Here is a 25,648-nt window from a genome sequence, read left to right on the forward strand (position 1 = left end):
AAACATTTGTTTTTATTTTTCCGTGCTTACACAATCATTTCAAATGTTATCAAAATACAATCTTTTTCCTTCTCACCCTCTTCATTCCTTTCCGGGTTAAGGTTAAATATATAAAAAATATTTGTTAAGATAATATTTCTTCAACTCATTTCGACAAACAATTGCGTGGTTTTCTTACAAAATCAATGCTTAATTTAACCTCAGGTTATCCTTTTAAAGTACTAGTTTATTATATACTAGCTTGGGAACCCAGAGCTGCCCAGATTACTAAAAGTTTCTCTCGCCGTTTACCCGCACTTAAACGATTTAACTGGGAACATTTTTTTTCGCTATTAAAGTCGACCCACTCAACTTAGAATCCTAAAACCAAGCTGAGAACATTCCCTTGAATCTCCCGAGTTCCCTAATAAAAATTTGAGGCAAATCGGCTCAGGGGTTCCTGAGTTATGATCGAACAACAAACAAACAGAAAGAAAACAGAGTTTACAGCTTTATGTATAAATGATAACAAATTTGTTTTTAGAATTGTATTTTCCGTGTTGTACACCCCACCGGAGGTCGTCTATCAATGAGGTTCAATGATCTCAGGCTTCACCCCAGTGATAAAATACAGGTAAGGGTCAAAAAACTGTTTGATATTACATTAACCTGGACAGAAGAAGAAGATCAAATATTGTTACGACTTTGTGACCTCTTAGCTCCTTGATTTTATGCACAAGTAGGAGAAGAGCATAATTATCTGGTAACAAATTCAAAAACATTCATGTTCTTCTCAATAGCTCTTTAATAAACAAAAACATTTAAGGTTTGAATCTCACATGCAATTTACTAAAGTTTAACGTGATTGTATAAACCAGACATGGAAAACTTTAAATGTATAAAAAGAGTTATTAGTTTTTAAAGGACAAAATATGAATATTGTAATTTTGAGGTAAAATTTCCATGGAAATTTATAAGTTCCCATTCTTGAACTCAAGGTAATAAGGCAAGGAAAGTTATTTGCTGTTGCGTATTTTTTGCGCACATATTGAAACCAGGGGTCCATATATAATTCCATTTCTGATCCCAAATGGGATCGGGGTTGAAAGTACATTTAGGGGCATGAAAGTACACTTTATATGTCATTGTGAACTTTGACAAGTTTTTGTGTACATGTACTACACTTCAGAAATGTGTACTGCATTCGGAGTGTTAAAAGATGTAAATATTAGTATTTAATATAAGAGATGAATTATGATGTACAGAAAAATAAACACTTCCTTGCAGCACACATTCTGCAAAATGGAATTTTTTCTACAACTTGACATTATACTTCCAATTGTTTACAATAACAACATGGTTTATTTCTGCCCCTAATAACAATCAATCAACATTTGGGATTAATCAGATGGAATTATATGGACCCCTGAATTTGAAACCAGTTATCTCTGAGCTCTATTTTTTATGTGAGAGATAGATCCCATGTCAGAATGTGACATCTGTCTTGTGTTTACTTTACAGCCCAGAGACAGTATGCTGCAGTACAAAAAATGTGTATACTTCTGAAATAACTTTCTTTACATTTTAATTCTTAGGATATTATTGCTTTAATAAACCCTGAATATTTGGAATTAACCGCAGTTAAAGATTCTTTAAAACGATAAAAGAATGTTTTAATATCTAGCTTTTAATCACTAGATATGTTTAATACAATATATGTATGTATGTACATACATACATATATTGTATTAACCATATTTCTAGCGATTAAAAGCCACGGCATACTAATATACAGTAAGATAGATATTAGATATACATACTAGATGTACATACATACATATATTGTATTAATCTTTGGTCGAGTTAAAGCAAGAATATGCCCTGAAGACGGTTAAATAAACCGAAAATTTGGCAAAAAGAGTTTTTGTTTCACGGATCTGAGAGTGTTAGATTTAGAAGAATTGTATATTGTATTAAACATATCTAGTGATTAAAAGCCACGGTATACAAATATACAGATTGATAGATAGATAGATATACATACTAGATGTATATATATATCTAGTATGTTTATCTATCTATTTGTATAGTGTATACCGTGGCTTTTAATCGCTACAGATATGGTTAATACAATATATGTATGTATGTATGTATGTATATATATGTAGTATTTCTATCTATCTATCTGTATAGTGTATACCGTGGCTTGTGTAATTTATTCATAGCTCACGATGAATGTTTGCCCAGTAAATCCTAGTGACCAAATTCTAAACTTTCACTTTATGCAAATCATAGCTATCTTTCTTGGTAACTATTTCTACCAAATTTTATTATTTTTTTCTTATTATACTTTTTTTAAAATTTGTTGTTATTTTAAAAATATATTTGAAATCAATTTTACTGCCGGGGTTTAATGTATTTAAATGCCCCGTTTTTCTGTGCGAGTTTTTGTTCTGCCTTCGGACCTGGTTTTTGCTCATTGCTCTTAGTCAAGTTTTTGCGCACACGAGAAACTTTAGGCGCGCACACTGCATTCGCCCTGGACGCAGTTTGGTAGAAATCCTATTTATTATCCTTCTATTTTAGCAGGCTTATTATGCTTATTGTTGACAATCTTGTGAATATTTTCATAAAAAATACCAAATTTTTATCCAGATTTCCCGTGTTAAAAGCAAGAAATGGAGAAGGAAATTTATTTATTTTTATAAATTTATTTTAGTTAGCTCATTTTAGTTCCTTCTCCCAAAGCTTACCTTCTTCCCACTCCCTGCTAACCCTCTTCCCTCACTCCCTTCCATCCCTTTCCCCACTCCTTTTTTAACCCCTTCCCCACTCCTTACCACTCCTTACCTTCCTTACCCTCTTTAGTTCTCCTGAATAAATGTTGTTGTTTTTGTTTTTGAAGTTTCTTGCATAAATTTCATAATTAGTTATTACAGAGGGGTACATAAAATAGTTGAGAAGAAAATAAACAAGAGTGCTGTAGGGTTGCAACACCAATATCCTACAATCATTTCTCAAAACTGTACAAAGAATAAATTGAAATACTTTCTTAGAAATCAACCATTACTTTTACAGGGTACGGAGAAATAACAGAGTGATGGGGAGGGAGGGGAGGGATACAAAAGAAATTAAGCACAACAAGTTTTTAGGGATGAGAGAGCAAATTAAACGAATATAAAGGAGGTTCTAAATGGTTGGAAAGGGGGGGGGGATGTGTTGGCAAAATATAGCTGTAAATATGGGAGGGTGTGAAGAGTGATATGGGTTGTAAAAAAATCTCGGAAAGATTTATTACAAAATATCCACGTGCACTTGAAATATTTTCATCCGAAAAGACTTTAACGTGCTAAAGAACAACGTCGTAAACATAAAATGAGAAAACTCATTTACACACAAACACTCACAGGTGTATTTGAACCTTGAGCAAGTTGGTGTGTGTACATGAGAACGCAGGGAAGAATTATTTAACAGTGCATGCTTCGCACATTACTCTTTTTACCCCGCATCCTTCCTCCCTTCTCGTATCCTGGGGTTGGATTCAATACAACCGTGATGTAATCTTATAATTTATCCATCTTCTTATCTTTCTTTAAGTAAGATTTTCTATCTTACTCCCCAGTCCAGTTTTATTTCTACTTTCTATCTTTCTCCCCAGTCCACTTTTCTTTCTACGTTCTATCTTTCTCCCCAGTCCAGTTTTATTTCTACTTTCTATCTTTCTCCCCAGTCCACTTTTCTTTCTACGTTCTATCTTTCTCCCCAGTCCTAATTTTTATTTCTACGTTCTATCTTTCTCCCCAACCCTAATTTTTCTTTCTACTTCTACTTTAATACTTTTTAAATTAATTCCAAGCCAATCTCTCATGCTGGCTAATGGTTTGTTTTCTTTGTAAAATCTGAATAAAGTTTAAATGACAAATTCTAATTTTTTTCTACGCCTCCCCCCTTGATTGATTTTTTCCGTGTGTATTTTTTATGTTGTTCTTAATTGTTTTCTTCCTGTTTTCGCAGAGCAGTCTGTGTATTTATGAATGAGCAAGTATGTTGCAAGAACTTCATCCTGTGCGCATAATTATATCTCGGAGTTCTCTTTCCTTAGTTTCTGCTCACGTTCAATATTAACACTCTACGTTTATGCCAATCCATTATAATTTTCAGAATCAATACTTTATCTGAGATCTCTACATTTTCTAATCTGATATTTTTTGGATCATATATCAATTTTAGAATAAATATTTATCAGGCCCCAACATCTTTTTTAAATTTCTTCAAACGCCTGAGGGACTTGCCTGTAAAATTGGCCTGTTGTATACAGTTATAAAGCAGCGTTGTAACGTTAACTGTATGACGCCGCCAGGTCAAGATGGGCCCTCCTTCATATAAAAACTGCAACTATAGATTTCTCTCGATGACCAATATATGGGTGATGGCAACAGACTCAACAGCTAGGTTGGGGTCGAATTTGTTTTAATTTGGTTTAGTTGTTTCATGTTTGTAAACATTCTTATCGTTTGAGTATTAAATATATATTTTTTCAAAAAATGGAAAAGCTTTAATTATTGTTTTAATAATTTTTTACTCAAAATTACATACCTATATCATTTCTTTTTTATATAATTTTTTTAAAGAAAGTTTTTAACAACTTGTTTTTAAATATTATTTTCCCTCTCTTTTTAACCCCCCCCCCCCCTCCCCCCACTAAGCCCTTAAACTGGGCCTTGCCTATAGTCCGGTATAATGTGGGATTTAAATAAACTAGTTTTAAGAAAAGAACCGTTTAGAACTTGTTCAGCTTTCTCTCATACCCTCTCAACAGATCAACATAGTTCTTTATAAAACCAGATGATATGATTTATATAATATAGACAGGGAGGGGGGGGGGGGCCTGAAGGGGACTTTTAGTTGGTTTTGAGTATTATATGTTCCGTTAGTGCTTTCCAACACGAAATATTTTAACATCTGTCGTGGAAATAAAATCAGGCATCAGGCCTCAAGCTTGAAATTCCTCGGTCGGCTTAGCTCATGTATTCCAAGCCAGGTTAGGTTTAGAGAAAGCCAGACTCAAGATTGTTAGATAAAAAGAAGGTTTGGAATGTATTTGCCTTAAAGCAGGCCTGGTTTAATGTCAATTTAGAACCGTTAACAATACATCAATCAATGTTAATAGATTTATAAATATACTGATGCGGGAATAAAAACTTGTGAATTGTGTTTAAATTGATCAAGAAAATACTAGTCATCTCCCCCCCCCCTTACATCACCTTCTCATCTAAACACTTTCACTCTCATTTTGTTTTGCTATGAAAATAAATGAGGTTTATTATTGCACCAATTGTATCAATTAACCGTTGCTTGGCTTAAAACTTGTATGTAGTGTACTCAGTACTGCAAATTACTCATGATGATCCAGTCTCAGTTTCCTTTGGTGCAAAATACCATTATTCAAAACCACGGATTTAAATGTATGTTCAGAGCTGTTAACTTTTTTGTTGGATACTCAGAATTCCGATAGCTTGATCTCGATATCCGCTGCGGGCATTTATAATTTGATTATCCGATTATTTTATTTAAATACACTTGCCTCAGTATCCATTTCCAAACCCCTATGGCATATGCCCTGTACTTTTGCTTTTTTCCAGTAACCAATATCCAGTATCAATATAACTAGTATCCATTACTTCTATATAATATCCATGGTACTAAGCAACTACTATCCTGTACTTACATGCAATATCCAGAACCAAGTCACTAGTATCCCGTACTTATATTCAATATCCAGTACCAAGCAACTAGTATCCTGTACTTCTATACAATATCCAGCACTAAGCAACTAGTATCCTGTACTTATATTCTATATCCGGTAGCAAGCAACTAGTATCCTGTACTTATATGCAATAATTGCCGTACAAAGCAACTTATATCCAATATCCAGTAGCAATCAAAAAGTACCCTATACTTACATTCAATATCCAGTACTAAGCAAGTAGTATCCTGTACTTTATTCAATATCCAGCACTAAGCAACTAGTATCCTGTACTTATATTCAATATCCAGTACTAAGCAACCAGTATCCTGTACTTATATTCAATATCCAGTACCAAGCAACAAGAATCCTGTACTTATATTCAGTATCTAGTATCACTTGCAACAAGTATCCTGCACTTCAATATTATCTTACATCTAGTATCCAGTATCATTTAAACATCTAGTATCGTGTCTTCTGTCTAGTATCCACACCATGCATTAATATTGAGATAAGCTGGAAAATGAAAACAACAAACATGTAGAAGATGATGTATTGACTGTAATCTGATTAGATGTGCATACAGGGTTATTCAATATACATTAAACTACACACTTAGTACAGTGTACATAGAGGGTTATTCAATATACATTAAACTACACCCACAATGAAAACTTGACATATGACATGACATGACAATTGAAGGTGTAACTTGTATTTCTTCAAGCACTGGTAGGCAAAGATCAGATTTTTTGCAACTTTTGATAAAATGTTCTTTAAGGTTATCCTTAAAGGGATAGTAAAGGAAAAATGAAAGGGGGTATAGGCTGAAAGCTAATCACTTTAGCTCTTGATCGCGACCCATGAAAGTTTTATCTGATCTTCCTGTCTCGAGAAATTGATATAAAACTGTGTTAAAATTATACGAAAATTCAAATATGTAAAATTTAGAAAATTTGAAACTTAAATCACGTGACCAGAACTATCACCAATGGCAGAGCAGTATGCTGGTCACGTGTGTCCGCCTGTATCACGTGACCACTTTACTGCACTGCCATTGGTGGAATTTCTGGTCAAGTAATACGGACGTGAAAATAATATTATGAATTAAATCTATTGAAAATAGAAATAGCAAATATAAAAGTAAACCTAATTTACAATTAGCTTTCTCTGGGATATCATCGTTTTCAGATTGGTTGCTTATTTGCTGAATATGATCTGTTTAAACCCAGTACTTTTATACAAAATTTAATATATATTAATTTTCGTATATATTTGACACAGTTTTATATCAATTTCTCGAGATAGGAGCATCAGATATAACTTTCATGAGTCGCGATCAAGAGCTAAAGTGATTAGCTTTCAGCCTATACCCCCTTTCATTTTTCCTTTACTGTCCCTTTAAGAATTAAGTTTAATCCGTCAGACCACAAAATATATAGATTTATGCTTTCTACAGGGATTAACAACACATAATGTCCGATTTCTGCTAGACACTAGACAATAGACAGTAGTAATTTACCTGTAAGATATTAGACAGCAGTGTGAAACTGGGAATCCTGGCATATTCCCATATTCCCACAATTTCTTTTAAATTCTTCAGGTTTTTAGTTTTAGGGGCGAACATTTGAGTGTGGGGGGGTATTTTTATCAAACCTGGAAAAGTTTCATGTCATTTCAATTTTAACATTTTGTGTTCTATTTTTTACGAATTAAATTAAATGTAAGTACACTCTCTTGAAACCCTGGATAGTAGACATTGTCCAAACATATATTTCTCACACATCTAATCAATTATTTTCTAAATAAAAGCCTCAAATTGGCGTTAGCCTGTCAATCAACCTAAGATGAGGATAATTTAGTAAGATTCCCTCCCCCCCCCCCCACCACATTTCTAACAGAGGAATTAGAAAGTTTAACGGGTCAAAGTTCTGTTTTAAAAGGACCCTGTATCACTGTAGTTCTCACAAATCACGATATTTTAATATTTCAAGAATGGGATCACCTGTCTTATGGTGGGGGGGGGGGGATATGTATTTTTAGGGGTTGGATTAAAACTGTCATCTCACCTTTTATAGAATTTTAATATTGAACTAGAAGTTTTATTGAAATATAAGGAGAAATCTGATTATAAATATAATGTTACTGAATTAAAACCAAAATGGTTTTTACAATGTATCTTCTTAAACAAATAGCTCTCATCATTATAAAATTAGATATATCACTGCACAAGCTGATCTGTGCCAGTATTTTAATAGAACAATCTAGCCAAGCATTGTTTAGAAGAGGCCTTGTACAAGGCAATTACTTGTATATACCACCTGTATAATGTCTGCTTGTCTTGGCATTGTTTCTTTAATTTTACAGTCTACACTCGGTATTATTGTAGAACTAGCTCAAGTGCCTGGCGTTGCCCGTGGAATTTTTAAAATCGAAATGTAAAAAAATTAATTTAAAAATCTTTAGGGGTCCCTCAAAAAGTTTCGGTCCAGTGCAGTCGTTTGGCCGGCTGTAGCTCCTATAGCTGACATACAAACAAATATATATGACTGTTTTATTATAGCTTTATTATATAGATTAAGACAAGTTCATACATTTTAATTATTATTAAATTAAATATTTCAAAACTCTAAATACCCCCATTTTTGGGATTGTGAACTATCTGTCCGGCCAAAGAATGCCAGATTGACCATCAAGCAATGATAAGTAAAGAAAAATACCCGAAATAAATTGATAAATGTGCCAAATGTAGAGATTTTTGGGGTTCTCAGGAACATTTTTGAGTGGTACTTAGGGCAGTTAGGGTATTATGTGTATTTTTAAGTAGGTGTTTAAATAAAGACATTTAATTTAATCCTTTTCTAGGTGTTTGATGGAGAAGGAGGATTAAAGCTTCACCCCGACGACGGATTTACCGGATACAGTACTCCAGATCTAACCCTGTCTGCAGAGCGGGGAGAACTTAATGTTAGGTTAGACAGTTTTTTTAAATTTTGTTAACCATTTTTGGCGGACATTTTGGCTTTGTCCTCTCACTTATCTATTGAACAGCTACATTTCATCCCGAGAAATTGAGACTTTGCAACAAACTCTGATATAATTATTCCTATATCTTTGCAACCAAATGTCTAGGACCTTAGATATTTCAAACTTTGAATTCTGTTAGATCAAAAAAAATCAGTTTGAAATATTATATGTTTTACCATCAGGGATTAGAAAATTTCAGTTTGCGACAAAGACCCAATTCTTTTGTAATAGTTTTAGAATTCTTGTTTCCCATATAGTTTTTTATCTTAAATACTATTCAGACATCTTTTCAATTTACATCAACCTTATAGTAGTTCTTACGGCATGAATAATGAATATTGAATGCTGGATATCTGAATTTCTTTCTTACTCATGAAAGCGTTTTCATAAACTTTTTTGTTGTAAGAAAAATTATTAAACTTTCATTATATGAATGTTTTAAAGATTGATCTAATATGTTAATTTTCAGGTTTATCACTGACTCTACCAAGGGCGGAGTTGGGTTCTCCGCCATCTACTCTGCGGACTGCCCGGATATTGTTGCCGGAACCGGAGCCATTGCTTCTAGCCGAGATACTACATTCGGCTCAGTTGTGTCATTTACTTGCCCAGCTGGTCAAGTTTTTGCCACAGGTAAAAAAAAATTTTTTTAAAGTAAATTATGTTTTTATAAAAACATTTTTTTATCAACGGTTGAATTTTTTTGTAGGTGTGCGTGATATTCGTATCCGTTGTTTGACCGGAGGATCCTGGGATCGAGAATATATTCCTGTTTGTCAAACTGTTTACTGTGGACCGGTTCCACAGATAGATAACGGGTTTGCTGTAGAAGCTTCTAATGTTACATTCAAGGTGAAATATAATCATTCCAAGTCCTGGATGAAAATCACATAAACTTCTGACTTAAATTATGAATCTGATCATGATTAAAAGATTCTAAACATTATCCAAAGATCTCATTACTGATTTATATATCAAAAGCAGAGCTCTCAGATCCCTATCTTGGTCCTAATATCCCTAGTTTGCTCCTAAGGTCCCTTTTTTAGACATTATTTTGGATTCCTTAGATCCCTATCTTGTTCTTTAAATCCCTAATTTGTCCGAAGGTCCCTTTTTAGACCCAGATCCTTTTTTTGGACCTTAAGATCTCTATCCTGATACTCAGATTCCAAGCCTGATTTTACAATCCCAATTTGATCCTTAGATCCGAATCCTGATCCTAAAATCCTTATAATGATTATTCATAATCTGTTCTTGATCTTTGAATTAACTCAACTATATTCAGGGTGTAGCTCTGTATCAATGTTATGCTGGTTTCTCCTTCCCTAGCGGAAATCCTCTAGAATCTATCACGTGTCTAGAGGATGGCAGCTGGAGCCCTCTACCTAACTGTCAAGGTCCGCTGATATATGTTAAGGGTTATAAATCATTATTATCTTATCGGTACTGATCGGACGCTACCTCTAGTCGGTCTCGGTGGCCTAAGCTGGGGCTTCTTGCAGATCTCATCTCTTAATACTCTTATTATGACTATTATGATAGATGTTAAACCATCTCAGTTTTACTTATTTTGTTGTTTCATTTCAATCTCCCCCCCCCCCACCTTATCTTTTTCATTTTAGTTTTTGTGAATTTCCCATACGTCATGAAGGTTAATGGATATTATTATTTTTAAATACCTATTCTATATTTTGCATTCTTTGTCACGTAGCATACTTACAATACAGACTTGTGTAATACAGTGGCATTACAATCAACCTTTCTATCTGAACCCATACAATAGTACAATACTACATATAATAAAGATATTGTATACAATATTGTATTGCTGATTCTTTATAAATTGCAACTCAAGGCAGAAATAATGGAGCAGCAACTTGTTTATTCTTAACTGATTGATTAATTAATTGATTGAATTGTTTAGCCTCTAAGTGTCCTCCATTACCTGAAGTAGAGCATGCAGTTCCAAACCAACTTGCAGGAAAGGGACTCAACTACGGAACTGTTATCAGGTGAGCAAACGAACCTTAAATAAACTTTTATCATCCCCCCCCCCTCACCCTCTTAATGATATTTTCATCTGCTCTATCCAGGTATGAATGTGAACCGGGATACGAGCGTTCAGGTCTCCCAACCCTGCTCTGCCAGAGCAACGGGACCTGGAGTAGCTTCGTACCAACCTGCACCAGGATGAAATGTTTCAAGTTGCCTGAGATAGAAAACGGTTTTATAGAGGATGAATCTAAATCATATTATTTCCAGGTATTAGATAATTACAAATATCTAATCACAAAACAGAGATTTACTATATTTTTAATTATTTCTTTTCATTTCCTCTTCTTATTCTGACCTTATATTCTATAGGACCGTGCTTATGTCCGGTGTCACAAGGGTTTCCGTCTGGTTGGTACTAACATCATCACCTGCGGTCCTGATGAGGAGTTCATTGACGTTCCCACCTGTGAAGACATCAACGAGTGTGCCAACCCCCAGTGTGATTTCTCCAGCACAGAGTGCGTAAATACTGATGGTGCACACTACTGTAAGTGTATGGAGGGTATGGAACCAGTACTGGAGTGTCGACCTGTTATAGATCTAGGACTAGCAAACGGTGGTCTCCCTGAATCCAGCATCTATGTATCTGGTACTGAGGAAGGATACAGTAAGAATATGGTCCGTCTCAGCTCTAGTTTAGGATGGTGCGGAGTGTCCCAACAGGCGGGACCTGCCGTCGCAGCCGACCCCAACCTTGGAAATTATGTCATTATAGACCTACGCGCTCCAACCATTATTCGTGGTTTCAGGACCCAAGGAGTTCAAAGGTTAGATGGTAGACTCGGATATCCCAGTGCAATCCGACTCATGTATGCTGATCAACTATCTGATAAATTCAAGGAGCTAAGAAATGTTGACGGATCTCAGGTTGAGTTTAGAGTACTGGACGGAGCTTCTCAATCCATCATGAACCTGCCTAATCCTATTGAAGCTAGATATGTTCGGTTAAACATTATTAACTTTGAAGGTGCTCCATGTATGCGAGTTGAAATCAATGGCTGCAGCCGAACCTCCTGCTCTGATGTGAATGAATGCTTGGATAAGAATGGTGGATGTGACCAGAAATGTTTAAACTCTGCCGGGGGCTTCTCCTGCAAGTGTAATGTAGGTTATGAACTGTTTACTGAGGACGGAACATCTGAGTTTTATATTCCCGAATTTGAAACCGGAGAGAGAGACGGAGATATCTACAGGTTAAACAAGACATGCGTTCCAAAGCTCTGCCCTGCACTGGACTACCCTAAAAATGGACGTATTCTGACCAGCAAGGAGCACTACAGGTTTGGAGACATGATCAAGTTCATGTGCGACTTCGGATACCTCATGGAGGGAAACCCGTCACTTCTCTGCACTTCTAGTGGACAGTGGAACGGTTCAGTACCAGAATGCCGCCAAGCAACCTGTACATCACTAGCTGATGATCCAGCTGAAGGATTAGAGGTTAGACGAGAAGTACCTGAAGAACTTCAAATTCCCTTCGGACAGAACATCAGTTTGACCTGTAACCAGATGGGAAAACCTTTGAGACGACGAACCACCGCTGGATTCAGGCAATGTGTTTATGATCCTCGACCCGATAGTCCGGACTACTGGTTGTCAGGAGCAGAACCTAGCTGTCCTAGGATAGACTGCGGAGTACCACCTCTTATACCAGGAGCAGACTACGGAGATTTTATTGATACCAGATACCAGGCAAACTTCTTTTTCGGCTGCAAGGACGAAGCCTTCAGGCTGGTTGGACAGAGCAGTAAAAAAACCAATATTGTCACCTGTATGGAGGACGGAGTTTGGGACTTTGGAAACCTAAGGTGTGAAGGACCAGTCTGCGAGGATCCCGGACGTCCTGCGGACGGAACCCAGATCTCTGAAAGCTACGAGCAGGGATCCAAGGTTCAGTTCACCTGCACCAAGCCCGGATACATTCCCATCAACCCCCAGCCCATTGAGTGCGTTGAGCAGCCAGAATGCAAGATTGTTAAACCGTTGGGTATTACTAGTGGACTTATTCCTGACTCCGCTATCAATGCTACTTCAGAGAGAGGAAACTACGAAGCAAAGAATATCAGGTACCTTTACTTACATATACAGATACAAATCTATATATATTCTTTGCTTGTCTGTCTGTAAAAAAACAGTTTTTGCCAAAAACTTACATTTCTAATCCCTATATCTCTGCCACAGGATGGTTTAAACCTTTGATATTTCAAACTTGCACTATTTTATTTAACATAATTCATAGTTTGAAATATCTAAGGTCTACGACAATGGGTTGAAAAGATATAGTGATTCAAAAATCAGAGTTTGTGGCAAGTGCCCAATGTTGCAAACCTTGCAGTGTACACCACACACGTACAAATTTCTCAGCTTGCGGATATGAAAAGTCCCACAATTGCCTATAAAAATCTCTTTACCTTCATACCCCCCCCCCCCCCCCCCGGACCCACATTTTATATGCTCCACTCTCCTGTCGCTAAAAGAGGAAAAAAGCATTTTCATATCCCATATTTTATTACCCCAACCCCAACTAAACATAGAATGGTATGGTATGTAAATCGTTTACGACGTACATATACGATAGTATATCAACGCCCTGACATTGACAGAATTATAAATACCATTTCTCTAAACTAAAACATAACATTTTGTATTTTCTACATCTTTCAAATTATTTTATAAATGTAAGTTGTTTTTTGATTTAAAAACTTAAATCCAAAAATGAATTTTGAATAAAAATGTTTTCTTCACAACCTCCAACCTTTAATACTAAACTTTTGGATTTTCACAAACCCCCCCCTCTCTTCTCCCACTCTTCTGTTCCGGTCATATAGTTTTATAATAAACATATGAAATTTCTTCTGAATAAAAAGCATATTTCATGTCAACGTTTCCACTCTTCCGTGTCATCTCATACAATTTCTAGTTGAATAATTTTATTTTTAACGTGATGTGAAATTTTATTTTAACCACTTTGAATTCAATTTTCATTTTGAAATTTTATTTAAATTTGCAAGAATTGTAAATTGTTATTTGGGGTGTAGTTGTGTTAGATTTTATTTCTTTAAAAAATTTGAAGTAATTATAAGATTTATTTGTTGGGTGGGGCAAATCTTCTAGCTTTCTTATATTTTCTTTTATTCCATTAATAGTTCTTCTACATTTCCCATCCTCATCTTCCTTATATTATTTAAATTTTTATCTATTTTTTTTTTATTTTCTTCAGTTTTCATTCCCTTCTGTATACTTCCAAGTCTCTTTTTATTCTTATTTTCTCCAGTTTTTAGTCCCATCCCTACATTCCAGTCTCTTTTCCTCTTCTTTTCTCCAGGTTTCATTTTTTTCACACTTTCCAGCCTCTTTTCCTATTTTTTCCTCCAAGTTTCATTTTTCTTAAAAACTTTCCAGCCTCTTTTCCTCTTCTTTTCTCCAGGTTTCATTTTTCTTTAACACTTTCCAGCCTCTTTTCCTATTCTTTTTCTTTAAAACTTTTCAGCCTCTTTTTCTTTTCTTTTCTCCAGGTTTCATTTTTCTTTCACACTTTCCAGCCTTTTTTCCTCTTCTTTTCTCCAGGTTTCATTTTTCTTTTACACTTTCCAGCCTCTTTTCCTCTTCTTTTCTCTGGTTTTATTACCTTCCCCACACTTCTCAGCCTCTTTTCCTCTACTTTTCTCCAGTTTTCATTTTGCCTCCATTAAATCCTCCTCCATCTTTTTAACCCCAGATTTTAATACCTTCCATACACTTCCCATTCTCTTTTTCTCTTCTTTTCTCCAGTTTTCATTCTCCCTCCATTAAATCCTCCTCCATCTTTTTAACCCCAGATTTTAATACCTTCCATACACTTCCCATTCTCTTTTTCTCTTCTTTTCTCCAGGTTTCATTCTCCCTCCATACAATCCTTTTCCATCCTTTCTTCTACAGGTTTTAGAACCATCACATCCCATCCTCTCGTCTCTTCTTCCAATTATCTCTATATTTGATTAGACTGAACGCTGTGACTGGATGGTGTGGTCAGCAGGAAGCATTTACTTATGTATCCGTAGATCTAGGAACTATACATAGAGTCAAAGCTATTCTTGTCAAGGTTGGTAATATTCTATTCAGTAAACTTAAACTCTATTTGCTATTCCTTATATATTTGCAACCTGATATTTGCAGAATCCATATCTTTAAATATATTATAGTATAGAGGACGTGAGTCAGACTCTAAATAACAACGCATAAATAACTTCCAGTATATATATATTTCTTATAACTTATTACTAGAGGGTTCAGAACTAGAGTCAATATCGAAATCACACGTGTAGATGTTTTATCAGTACTATGCCCCGTATCCGTTCTATCTTATTCTGTTGACTCTTGTGGAACTAGTTAACGCGGCCAGGCATCGTCTTCCACAATAGTTTAGTTTCATATTTGTCAGCTTGTTTCATGATTAAAACCATGCAATGATTTGATGTTTAACTATTCTCGTTCGGAAAGAGAATTTAGGCTGGTACGAAAAGAGCTACTTAAGTTCTTAGTTCACATTTATATTTTAATGTATTGCCTATCCTTCTTAATTCTGGAGGTGTAATGCTAATGATTTAATTAAATGCAAGTTTTTCAGGCTCTTTTCTAATTCTTTTCATTTATAAATTTAGAGGGTGTAAAATAATTCATGAAGATTTTGTAGCTATTTTCAATCCTAGTTCCTAGAAAATGATTGAATAAAAAATATGAAGGTCAAGAGAGGAACTGCTCTACAAAATATTTATGCAATAATACTTGTCATGATCATTTATTATGATATTTCATTCTCTTAAACAAAACAAAACTTCTTGTCAATATCTAAGATCTGCATTGTTTAGGGAGTAATTACTGACGATGTGGTCGGTCGTCCTACAGAGATTAGGTTCTTCTACAAGGAGGATGAACAGGATAATTACGTTGTTTACTTTCCCAACTTCAATCTTACTGCCAGGGATCCAGGTAATTAAAGGGATCGTCATCAACATTAATCTTACTGCCAGGGATCCAGGTAATTAAAGGGACCATCATCAACATTGATCTTTTTGCCAGGGATCCTAGTAATTAAAGGGACCGTCATCAACATTAATCTTACTGCCAGGGATCCAGGTAATTAAAGGGACTGCCTTTAACATTAATCTTACTGCCAGGGATCCAGGTAATTAAAGGGACTGCTTTTAACATTAAGGTTAATGAATAAGGAGTTGAGTAACGACAGTGCTTTAACTATTATCAAAAAAAAACAATGGCGGAAAATGTATTCTTAAAATTTACGGAAATTTACTCACTAAAATGTTTTTAAAAAACTAGTCACTCATAATTAATTGGAAAACTCATCATTAAAGCTTAGATTTTAAATTCACATTAATTTATTTCTATATTTAGTGTTTATGAACGTGTATTTAGGAAACTATGGTGAACTGGCAATGATCACTCTACCCTTGCCTGTGCGTGCCCGCTTTGTCATCCTGGGTATTGTAAGTTTTGACAAGAATCCATGCTTGAAATTTGAGCTAATGGGATGTGAAGATGAACCAAAGGAAAATAGACATTTAGGTAATGAACATTTTTTACGTTTGGTTTAACTTCGTTAATTTATTCTTATTTAAATATTATTTAGGTTTCAACAATGGTTTCCCCTTCTGTGTTGACAATGAGCCCCCTGCATTCAGAAACTGTCCTGCTCATCCAATTGTTGTAGAAAAGGGTCCAAATGGGTTCATTTTACCCGTAAACTTTACACAACCTGTGGCTGTGGATAATTCTGGAAGTATTGCAAGGACTGATGTTAAACCTGAGGGTTTCAGCCTACCCCTCTCTACGTTTGAGGACATGATGATTGAATACTTTGCATATGATTATGATGGGAATGTTGCAATTTGTCAGGTTAATCTTACTGTTCCTGATGATACTCCTCCCACTCTCACCTGCCCGCAAAGTTTTGTGATTGAGCTTGTGGAAGAGAAAACTGAATATCCAGTCAATTTCAAAAATCTGCGGGGTCAAGTCAATGCAAGTGATCCTTCTGGAGAGGTTACTATTACCTTCTCCCCTGAAAGAGCTCTGATTAAGACCGGAGACTATGAGAATGTTACTGTATATGCCCGAGACAAAAATGATAATGTAGCAACCTGTCACTTCCAAGTAGCTATTCAGCCAACACCTTGTGTAGCTTGGGAGCTCAAACCACCTGCAAATGGAGATATTAACTGTGAAGGTCGTCCTGATGGATATGAATGCACAGCAACCTGTGGACCTGGTTTCAGGTTTACAGATGGACAACAACAGTTGACTTATTCCTGTCAGAATACTGAGCCAAAATCAGACTGGACACCATCTCGTGTTGTTCCTGACTGTGTTACAGAGAATACCAGGGAATCCACCTACGATGTTGTTGCTACAATGACATACAAGACTCAGAGTGCTGAAGTTCCATCTGAATGCTATGATCAGTATATTGCTAATGTTGAACAGAACTATGAAGCTTTGAGTCAGGTCCTGACCAGACGTTGCTCTGCTGGTGGAGTCAACATTCAAGTCAACTTTAAGAAAACAATGATTGGAGATGTAAGAGGTAACAATCTGGATCTAATCTACACTATGATGGTTGACCCAAGCATCTCTCAGCCTAGGATATATGAGCTCTGTGGACAAACCCACTCACTCATCTTTGATCTGACCATTGGTACCAATGAAGTTATTGAAGCTCTCACAAAGGTTGATGTTGGAGAACAGTGTCCAACTTTGACTGCCATGAGTTCTGGAGTATCTCGAGGATTTGCTTGCAGTGAGGGAGAAGTTCTTAATAAGATTGCCTCTTCTCTTGTTCCCCGTTGTCTTGAGTGCCCTGCAGGATTCTTTGCCGAGCAAGGAGAAACAGCTTGCACTAGATGTCCCAAAGGACAATATCAAGATGAAGCAAGACAAGGATCCTGTAAACAATGCCCAGTTGGTAGATGGACTAGGGATGAGGGATCTAAAACTGAAGGAGATTGTGTTCCAGTCTGTGGATATGGAACATACAGCCCAACTGGTCTGGTTCCCTGTCTGGAATGCCCCCGAAGTAGCTTCTCTCAGGAACCCCCAGTTGATGGTTTCAGAGAATGTGCCACCTGCCCTGCTGGTATGTTTACTTTCCAGCCTGGAGCAAACAGTCCTGATTTATGCCAAGAAAAATGCTCTCCTGGATACTACAGTCCTACTGGACTTGCTCCATGTGCTCCTTGTCCTGTTAATCATTTCCAACCTCTTAGTGGACAGAGACAATGCTTCAAGTGCCAGTCTGGAGAGGAAACCCTGACCACTGGAGCAGCAAGTAAGGATGACTGCAATGCTATTGATTGTGATGACGATCTCTGTATGCATGGAGGACTTTGTGTGCCCATCTTTCATAGATCTAAATGCTACTGTCCAGCTGGGTTCGCCGGTCAATATTGTGAGGTTGATGTTGATGAATGTGCTTCAAGACCTTGTTATAATGGAGCTACTTGTGTTGATCTACCTCAGAGCTATAGGTGTGACTGTGCAGAAGGATTTTCCGGTCTTCAATGTCAAGAGGAAGTTTCAGACTGTGTTGAGGGAACCTGCCCAGACAGAGCTATGTGCAAAAACCTGCCTGGTCCAGGAAATTTTGAATGTCTGTGCAGAGATGGTTTTAAGGGAGAGAATTGTGATGTTACTGAAGATCCGTGCTCCGAGAATGGAAACCCTTGTAATAATGGAGGTTCCTGCAAGACCCTGCCACAGGGAAGGTTCACCTGCCAGTGTCCAGAGGGATGGGAGGGAACAGTTTGCGAAAACAATATTGATGATTGTTTAGAGCAGCCATGTTTGTTGGGAGGAAATTGTACCGACCTGGTAAATGACTTTAAATGTGATTGTCCAAATGGGTTTTCTGGTAAAAGATGTGAAGAAAAGGTTGACCTGTGCGTGGATGAACCCTGTGTCCGAGGAATGTGTATAGATAAACTGTTCAGATATGAATGTATCTGTGAGACTGGTTGGACTGGAGCTGATTGTGATATTAATATTGATGACTGTGCCAGCAACCCCTGTGTGAACAATGGTTTATGTGTAGACCAGGTTAATGGGTATACTTGTTCCTGTGAACCTGGATATACAGGTAAAAACTGCCAGCATACCATTGACTATTGTGTGGATGAACCATGTAAGAATGGTGGAACATGCAAGAGCAATCTAGATTCTTTTGTATGTGAATGTAGACCTGGGTTTTCTAGCACACCAACCTGTGAGAACGAAAATGATGAGTGTAGTACTGCGCCCTGTGATCCAACTGGAACGCTACAGTGTCTGGATCTTGATAACAGATATGAATGCAAATGTCGAGACGGATATATTGGAGAATTCTGCCAGACTAATGTGGATGATTGTGCTTCTTCTCCTTGCAGAAATGGTGGAAGATGCCGAGACCTTGTTGGTGATTTTGAGTGCCAGTGTCCAATTGGCTGGGAGGGAAAACGGTGTGAGATTGATGAACAGCGGTGTGATGAATCTACTTGTGAGAATAATGCTCTTTGTGTTAATCTCTTCCAAGATGTGTTCTGTGCTTGTCCCTCTGGAACTGATGGCAAAAGGTGTGAAACTTCTCCTCAGAGATGTATTGGAGATCCTTGTATGAATGGTGGAGCTTGCAAAGACCTTGGCTATGGATTGAATTGCTCCTGCTCTAAGGACTATACTGGAGTTGGTTGTCAGTATGAATATGATGCCTGTGCTGCTAATGCTTGCAAAAATGGTGCTACTTGTATTGATAATGGTGTAGGATACAAGTGTATTTGTCCTGATGGATATGCTGGAGAGAACTGTGATGAAAACATTGATGATTGTGCTCTTGGTAGATGTCCTCCAACTGCTACATGTATTGACCTCACCAATGACTTCTATTGTAAATGCCCCTTTAACCTGACTGGAGAAGACTGTCGAAAACAGATCACAATTAAATATGATCTTCATTTTACAGATGAAAGTAAATCTTCCAGTGCATCTCTAGTTGTTCCCTTTGAACTCGGAACACCTGAGCTATCTATTGCTATGTGGGTTCAGTTTGATACAATTGGAGAAACCGGAACTTACTTTACTCTCTACTCAGTTTCACATGAATACTATCCAATTGATCGTCAGATCCTTCTGCAGGCTCAGAATAGTGGAGTTTATGTCCATCTGTTTGATAATGAAGAACCAGTGTTCCTACAATTCCCATCTTACATTCCAGTTGCTGATGGACAATGGCATCATGTTGCTCTCACCTGGTCTTCCTACACTGGTAATGTAATTCTAACAGCTGACAGTGTAATTGCTGACAAAAAGGAGTTTTATGGATCTGAGCAGATGCTGCCCAAGTATGGGTATGTAACTCTGGGAAGTGAGGAATCAGATGATGGCAGGACAAGGACAGAATCAGGATTTCATGGAAAACTGACCCGTGTCCAGATTTGGGATAGAGCCCTGGACACACAGCTGGAGATCCCTAGACAGGTTAAATCTTGCAGAAACTCACAGGTGTTGTTCCCTGGCTTAATATTAAGATGGGCTGGATATGACAAAACTGTGGGTGGAGTTGAGAGAATTATGCCAAGTGTTTGTGGAGATAGACGTTGTGAGCCTGGATACACTGGACCTGATTGTCAACAGTTAGATCAAGACAAGATCGCTCCTGAGGTACTTTATTGTCCTGGAGATATCTGGGTTGCAACCACCAACGGAACTGCTTTTGTTAACTGGGATGAACCAAGGTTTAGCGATAATGTCAATATTTCCCGACTTCTCCGACCCAGCCTTGCTCCGGGTAATGCCCTTCACTGGGGAACCTATGACATATCTTATATTGCATATGACAACTCTGATAACTCAGTTGATTGTAGTTTCAAGATTTATGTTCTTGAATCGTTTTGCCCACCTCTTGACCCTCCTCAATCTGGATCTCAAATCTGTGATGATTGGGGTCCAGGAGGTAGGTTTAAGGTCTGCAGGATTGAATGCGATGAAGGCATGAAGTTCTCTCAACCTGTTCCCCAGTTCTACACCTGTGGTGCTGAAGGGTTCTGGAGACCAAATCCAAACAAAGACCCTGCTGTTCCTTTTGTTTACCCTGCTTGTTCTGCTGCCAAACCAGCACAGAAGATATACACCATAAAACTTCAATACTTGGCATCTGTACTTTGCAGTAAACAGGGACATGGAGTGCTCAAAAATAAGATTATTTCTGCATTGGAAGACCTCAACAAAGAATGGAGATTCTCAACATGTGACAAGATTAGTGAGAAGGACTGTGAAGGACTTGGAGTCAATATTGATTGTATCAAAAAGGACAGAGTCAAGAGACAGATTGGAGAACAGGAGCAAGCTTATGATCTTGAGATTTCTTTCCCAACCCTGGAAGGAGATGAAGCTGTAAACAGTGATGGGCAAAGGGCTAAGATTGATCAACTCTTACAATCCATCCTTCTTGAGAACACTAATCTTAATGTTGATGAAACTCTTCCTGGCACATTATTGGACAAAACATCTATTTTTCTTGAACCATCCTTCTCTTGTCCACCAGGCTCCGTTGTTGTCGACAGCTCCTGTGTACCTTGTCCAGAGGGGACCTTCTTCAACAGAGGAACCTGTCAGAAGTGCCCTCTAGGCCAGTACAGCAGTAAGCAAGCTCAAATACAGTGCACAACGTGTCCTGAAATTAACGGAAATCCCGGAGTCACACAATCAGAAGCATCTACAAAGCAATCAGACTGTAAGGAGGAGTGCTCGGCTGGAAAATATTATGATGAAGTGACCGGCCTTTGCCGTCCTTGTGGTCATGGTAGATATCAACCTAACTCTGGCAAGTTCTCCTGTATTATGTGCGGCAATGGACTGACAACAAGAACTAAAGAGGTAAAACAAATTTCTTGAGCATTATTTTATCTCTATGATCTTAATGTATTATAATCTTCTTTTTTAGGCAATGACTAAGGATGAATGCAAACCTGAATGTGCTGACGGTCAACAGCTTGACCTTCAGGTAAATTGGATGCTTATTTATCACCAATTATTTGCTATTTGAATGAATATTCAACTTTTATAATAATTCTTTCCTTTGATTTGTCTTACAATTTTTGTTTAATTTTAGGGTGATTGTGTAAGCTGTCCCCTTGGAACCTATAGAAGCCGTGGTATTCAGCTGGCCTGCGCGCGTTGTCCCGCTGGTTTTACAACAGCTAAGGTTGCTAGCTCTGATATATCTGATTGTTCTCTACCTATCTGTTTGAAGGGATCTTATCTCAATGCTACGGTCAACTCTTGCACTCTCTGTCCAAGGGGTTACTATCAGGTTAGTTTAAAAACAAATAATGTGTTTGACTTTTTAAACTTTGTTAAGGAAAATTTTTTAATTTATATTGTTTATTAGGACGAGGAACAACAAACTCAATGTAAGCAGTGTGCATCAGATACATCTACTAAGGAGGAGGGAGCAGTGGATAGCTCTATGTGTACTAACAGGTAACAAACACAATTAAATTGTTAAAAGGGTTTTTAATGTTTTCAAATGTCGTCTTTTATTGTTTCAATTTTTTTTACATCCACCAATATTTGAACTGATTCAGGTGTAAGGTAGCTGGAGGAGAGGAACTATGTGATCGTAATGCAGATTGTCTGTTCCACCCATCAAACAACACGTAAGTTTGAGCTTATCATTTAAGTGTTTAAATTTTAAACTTAAACCCTCATTTAGGAGCTTTAAGTCATCCTTTTAAGATGTGATTTGATTTGATAACAGTTTGAATTTTAAATATAAAATATTAAAACTTTTTTATCATACAATCAAAAATATAAAACTAATAATTTTGCAGGCACAGCTGCCAGTGTAAACTAGGATATGACGGAAATGGACAAGTCGGAGACTGTAGGGATTCATGTGAGGGCAGATGCAGAAATGAGGTAGGTTACCATGAAATGGACAAGTCGGAGATTGTAGGGATTCATGTGAGGGCAGATGCAGAAATGAGGTAGGTTACCATGAAATGGACAAGTCGGAGACTGTAGGGATTCATGTAAGGGCAGATGCAGAACTGAGGTAGGTTACCATGAAATGGACAAGTCGGAGATTGTAGGGATTCATGTGAGGGCAGATGCAGAAATGAGGTAGGTTACCATGAAATGGACAAGTCGGAGACTGTAGGGATTCATGTGAGGGCAGATGCAGAAATGAGGTAGGTTACCATGAAATGGACAAGTCGGAGACTGTAGGGATTCATGTGAGGGCAGATGCAGAAATGAGGTAGGTCACAGAGAAAAATTGAGATAGCGGGAGAGATGTATGGGGAGAGAGAAATGTATGTAGGAAAGAAAGAGAAACTAAATTAAAAATGAAAGTAAAGTTTTAAATAATTTTTTCCTAGGGAGAGTGTTTGAAGGATAAATTTGGATCTCCTTACTGCCAGTGTATAGGATCCTTCACTGGACCAAACTGCGAGGAAAAATCTGAGTTTGCATACATTTCAGGAGGTATGAAGCTCATATTATTTAACAATTCTTAACAAATAAATATTTATGATTTAAGTTACCTGATTATTTGAAATAAATATAAAGATCTTAAATGTAGAAAAATATATTATTTTTTAATCAGGTATTGCTGGTGCTGTCATTTTCATTGTTTTGCTCGTACTGCTCATCTGGATGATTTGTGTACGTGCAACTAGAAGGCGCGCACCTGAGAAATCCGGTCTTGGACCTGGTGCAGAGGTCGCTCACAGGTAAACAATAACCCACCCAAAATATTCAAATAGGAAGACGACCCGAGATCAATTTACCAGTGCAACAAACTGAACCGATGCATTTTTTGGTCTTGAACTTATTCTAAAATCTATACATTTGTCTTTCATACTGTGTACTGTTAAATATTCCTTTTAATTACATACATAGCTAATAACTTGTGTTTTTAGTGGAGTAAATTTCTACTATGGAGCCCCTGCCCCCTATGCTGAAAGTATTGCCCCCTCCCACCACAGTACATACGCCCACTATTACGACGATGAAGAGGATGGATGGGATATGCCAAACTTCTACGGAGAAGGATATAACAAGGTAGAAAATCAAAAAAAAATCCGGGGAAAAGTCAAATTCTAAGAAATCCGCGAAAATTTCTACAATTGTATTTTAAAATACACGTTTGTTTTGTTAGGAAGCGAAGATGAACTCGCTGGCTCGATCCAACGCAAGTCTTTATGGAAACAAAGAAGAGCTTTATGACAGGCTTCGTAGGCACGCTTACAACGGGAAGAAAGGTATGCCTAAACTTATAAAACATTTATTTTTTATAGTACTGTTATCTCAAAAAAGGGAATAAAAGTGAATATTTTTTATGGACATTGTAAGCTTTAAGCAAAAATACTTACTTTTTTGTAGATTTAGATATACTTCTAATAGATTGCATAGTTTTTCCTTGCTATTACACATTGTTCTATCTATTAATAGATTCAACACATGCAAAGTTTAAGATTCAATTTTTTATATATTTAGAAAAGAGCAAGACCAGCGCAGCTGAAACCACCAGCGAATCTGATGACGGGAGAAATTAAAATTTAGAATATCCAACAACACAAGAACTTCTCTGCTCTTGGGCAGATAGAAAAAAATACTAGGACTAAACATAACACATCCTGCCCTCATACTCCCGATATGTAATCAAAACCTGCTCAAATCCGCGTCACGTGATGATGTTTTAAATTCTTGATTCCATTTCTACTGATATACCCAGTTTTATTTGTCGACAGTTGACCCCCCGCCTACCAGGCATTATACATTTTAGTTGTAGAGCTAATTATCAGTTTCTGTGTATATATGTAACTCATAGTTATTGTTTTTTATGTTAATAGACCACAGATTGAGTTTAGTTAATTGCTAAACTGATTTAGCATTTTTTTATAATTTATGATTTAAAATCATCAATAACATGCGATCATTCAAAATTAAATTGCACGAATCCTAATTGAAATTGATAAAATCTTGTTTTTTACGTCAACATTTAAAAGATATTTGTCCCGCATTGATCTCTATATTAGGTGAGATATCGTCTTCCTGTACATTATATATTGGCAAATATATTGTTTGCTTTGTAACATTTTAATTCTAATAAAATATCAAAAATGTAAAATTTATTATTTTTTAGTTGAAGTAAATAACACATTCTTTGATAGGGAGCTAGCTTAAGCGTCTATAAAAGAATAAAGCAGTATGAAAAACAAACGTTTATTTTCAACTAACTCAGCTCCTTTTAGATAATTTCCCCTGTAAATTAGTCTTCTTGTTATTCTAATTTTCTATAAATAAATAAAATGGTCAATCATCATCCCATGGGAGTCAGGGCTAAGCTCTCATCAAACCGTACAGATCTGTTCGATATACAGGGTTACCCACACGGGATGAGACTCTAGAGACATTTGTACAGAATTTCTTTAGTCCCTTTTCTTACGTTCAGGGTGCACCCTTGGAGCTTAATCATTTAGTAAAGCATAAAAATGCTAACTTGAAGACAGAAACCAGCATTAAAGCTTCAAATCGACATGTTTTAAGAGTTTTAAATAGTCTTTATCCTTTGGGGTTATAATGATTCTGTAAATAATATCATATTGGATAAATTAAATCAAAGTTTTTCAGAAAGTTTACAGATCGGAATGAAAACGCACAGGCTCACGGAAAAAAACATGCCGTCCTGAATTTTTTATCAAGTGCGATTTTCATGCGTTTTTGCGCAACGCAGAAACGCATGATTTTGCTAAATTATATCATATTTGTGAAATGAATGTTTTTAAGAGAGAGTCGAACCTGTGCATTTGA

At 36.8% G+C, this 25,648-nt stretch overlaps 1 protein-coding gene across 2 annotated transcripts in view; it reads left to right on the forward strand.

Annotated features, from left to right (window-relative positions):
- LOC111698426 (sushi, von Willebrand factor type A, EGF and pentraxin domain-containing protein 1) overlaps window positions 1-24,439 on the forward strand; it is a 42,654-nt gene extending 18,215 nt beyond the window's left edge. For both annotated transcript variants that reach the window (XM_023468766.1, XM_023468764.1), the window contains exons 16-37: window positions 524-613; window positions 8,591-8,697; window positions 9,222-9,385; window positions 9,462-9,604; window positions 10,038-10,149; window positions 10,677-10,764; window positions 10,846-11,014; window positions 11,117-12,873; window positions 14,789-14,888; window positions 15,655-15,775; window positions 16,220-16,369; window positions 16,434-21,706; window positions 21,774-21,833; window positions 21,942-22,142; window positions 22,221-22,312; window positions 22,417-22,488; window positions 22,663-22,750; window positions 23,212-23,317; window positions 23,439-23,565; window positions 23,755-23,896; window positions 23,994-24,096; window positions 24,332-24,439. In XM_023468766.1, the coding sequence (XP_023324534.1) occupies window positions 524-613; window positions 8,591-8,697; window positions 9,222-9,385; window positions 9,462-9,604; window positions 10,038-10,149; window positions 10,677-10,764; window positions 10,846-11,014; window positions 11,117-12,873; window positions 14,789-14,888; window positions 15,655-15,775; window positions 16,220-16,369; window positions 16,434-21,706; window positions 21,774-21,833; window positions 21,942-22,142; window positions 22,221-22,312; window positions 22,417-22,488; window positions 22,663-22,750; window positions 23,212-23,317; window positions 23,439-23,565; window positions 23,755-23,896; window positions 23,994-24,096; window positions 24,332-24,390 (9,324 nt within the window). In that variant the 3' untranslated portion in view covers window positions 24,391-24,439. The remainder of the gene's footprint in view (window positions 1-523; window positions 614-8,590; window positions 8,698-9,221; window positions 9,386-9,461; window positions 9,605-10,037; window positions 10,150-10,676; window positions 10,765-10,845; window positions 11,015-11,116; window positions 12,874-14,788; window positions 14,889-15,654; window positions 15,776-16,219; window positions 16,370-16,433; window positions 21,707-21,773; window positions 21,834-21,941; window positions 22,143-22,220; window positions 22,313-22,416; window positions 22,489-22,662; window positions 22,751-23,211; window positions 23,318-23,438; window positions 23,566-23,754; window positions 23,897-23,993; window positions 24,097-24,331) is intronic.
- The last annotated feature ends 1,209 nt before the right edge of the window (window positions 24,440-25,648 follow it).

Source organism: Eurytemora carolleeae, unplaced genomic scaffold (assembly GCF_000591075.1).
Source record: "Eurytemora carolleeae unplaced genomic scaffold, Eaff_2.0 scaffold50, whole genome shotgun sequence".
NCBI lineage: Eukaryota > Metazoa > Arthropoda > Copepoda > Calanoida > Temoridae > Eurytemora > Eurytemora carolleeae.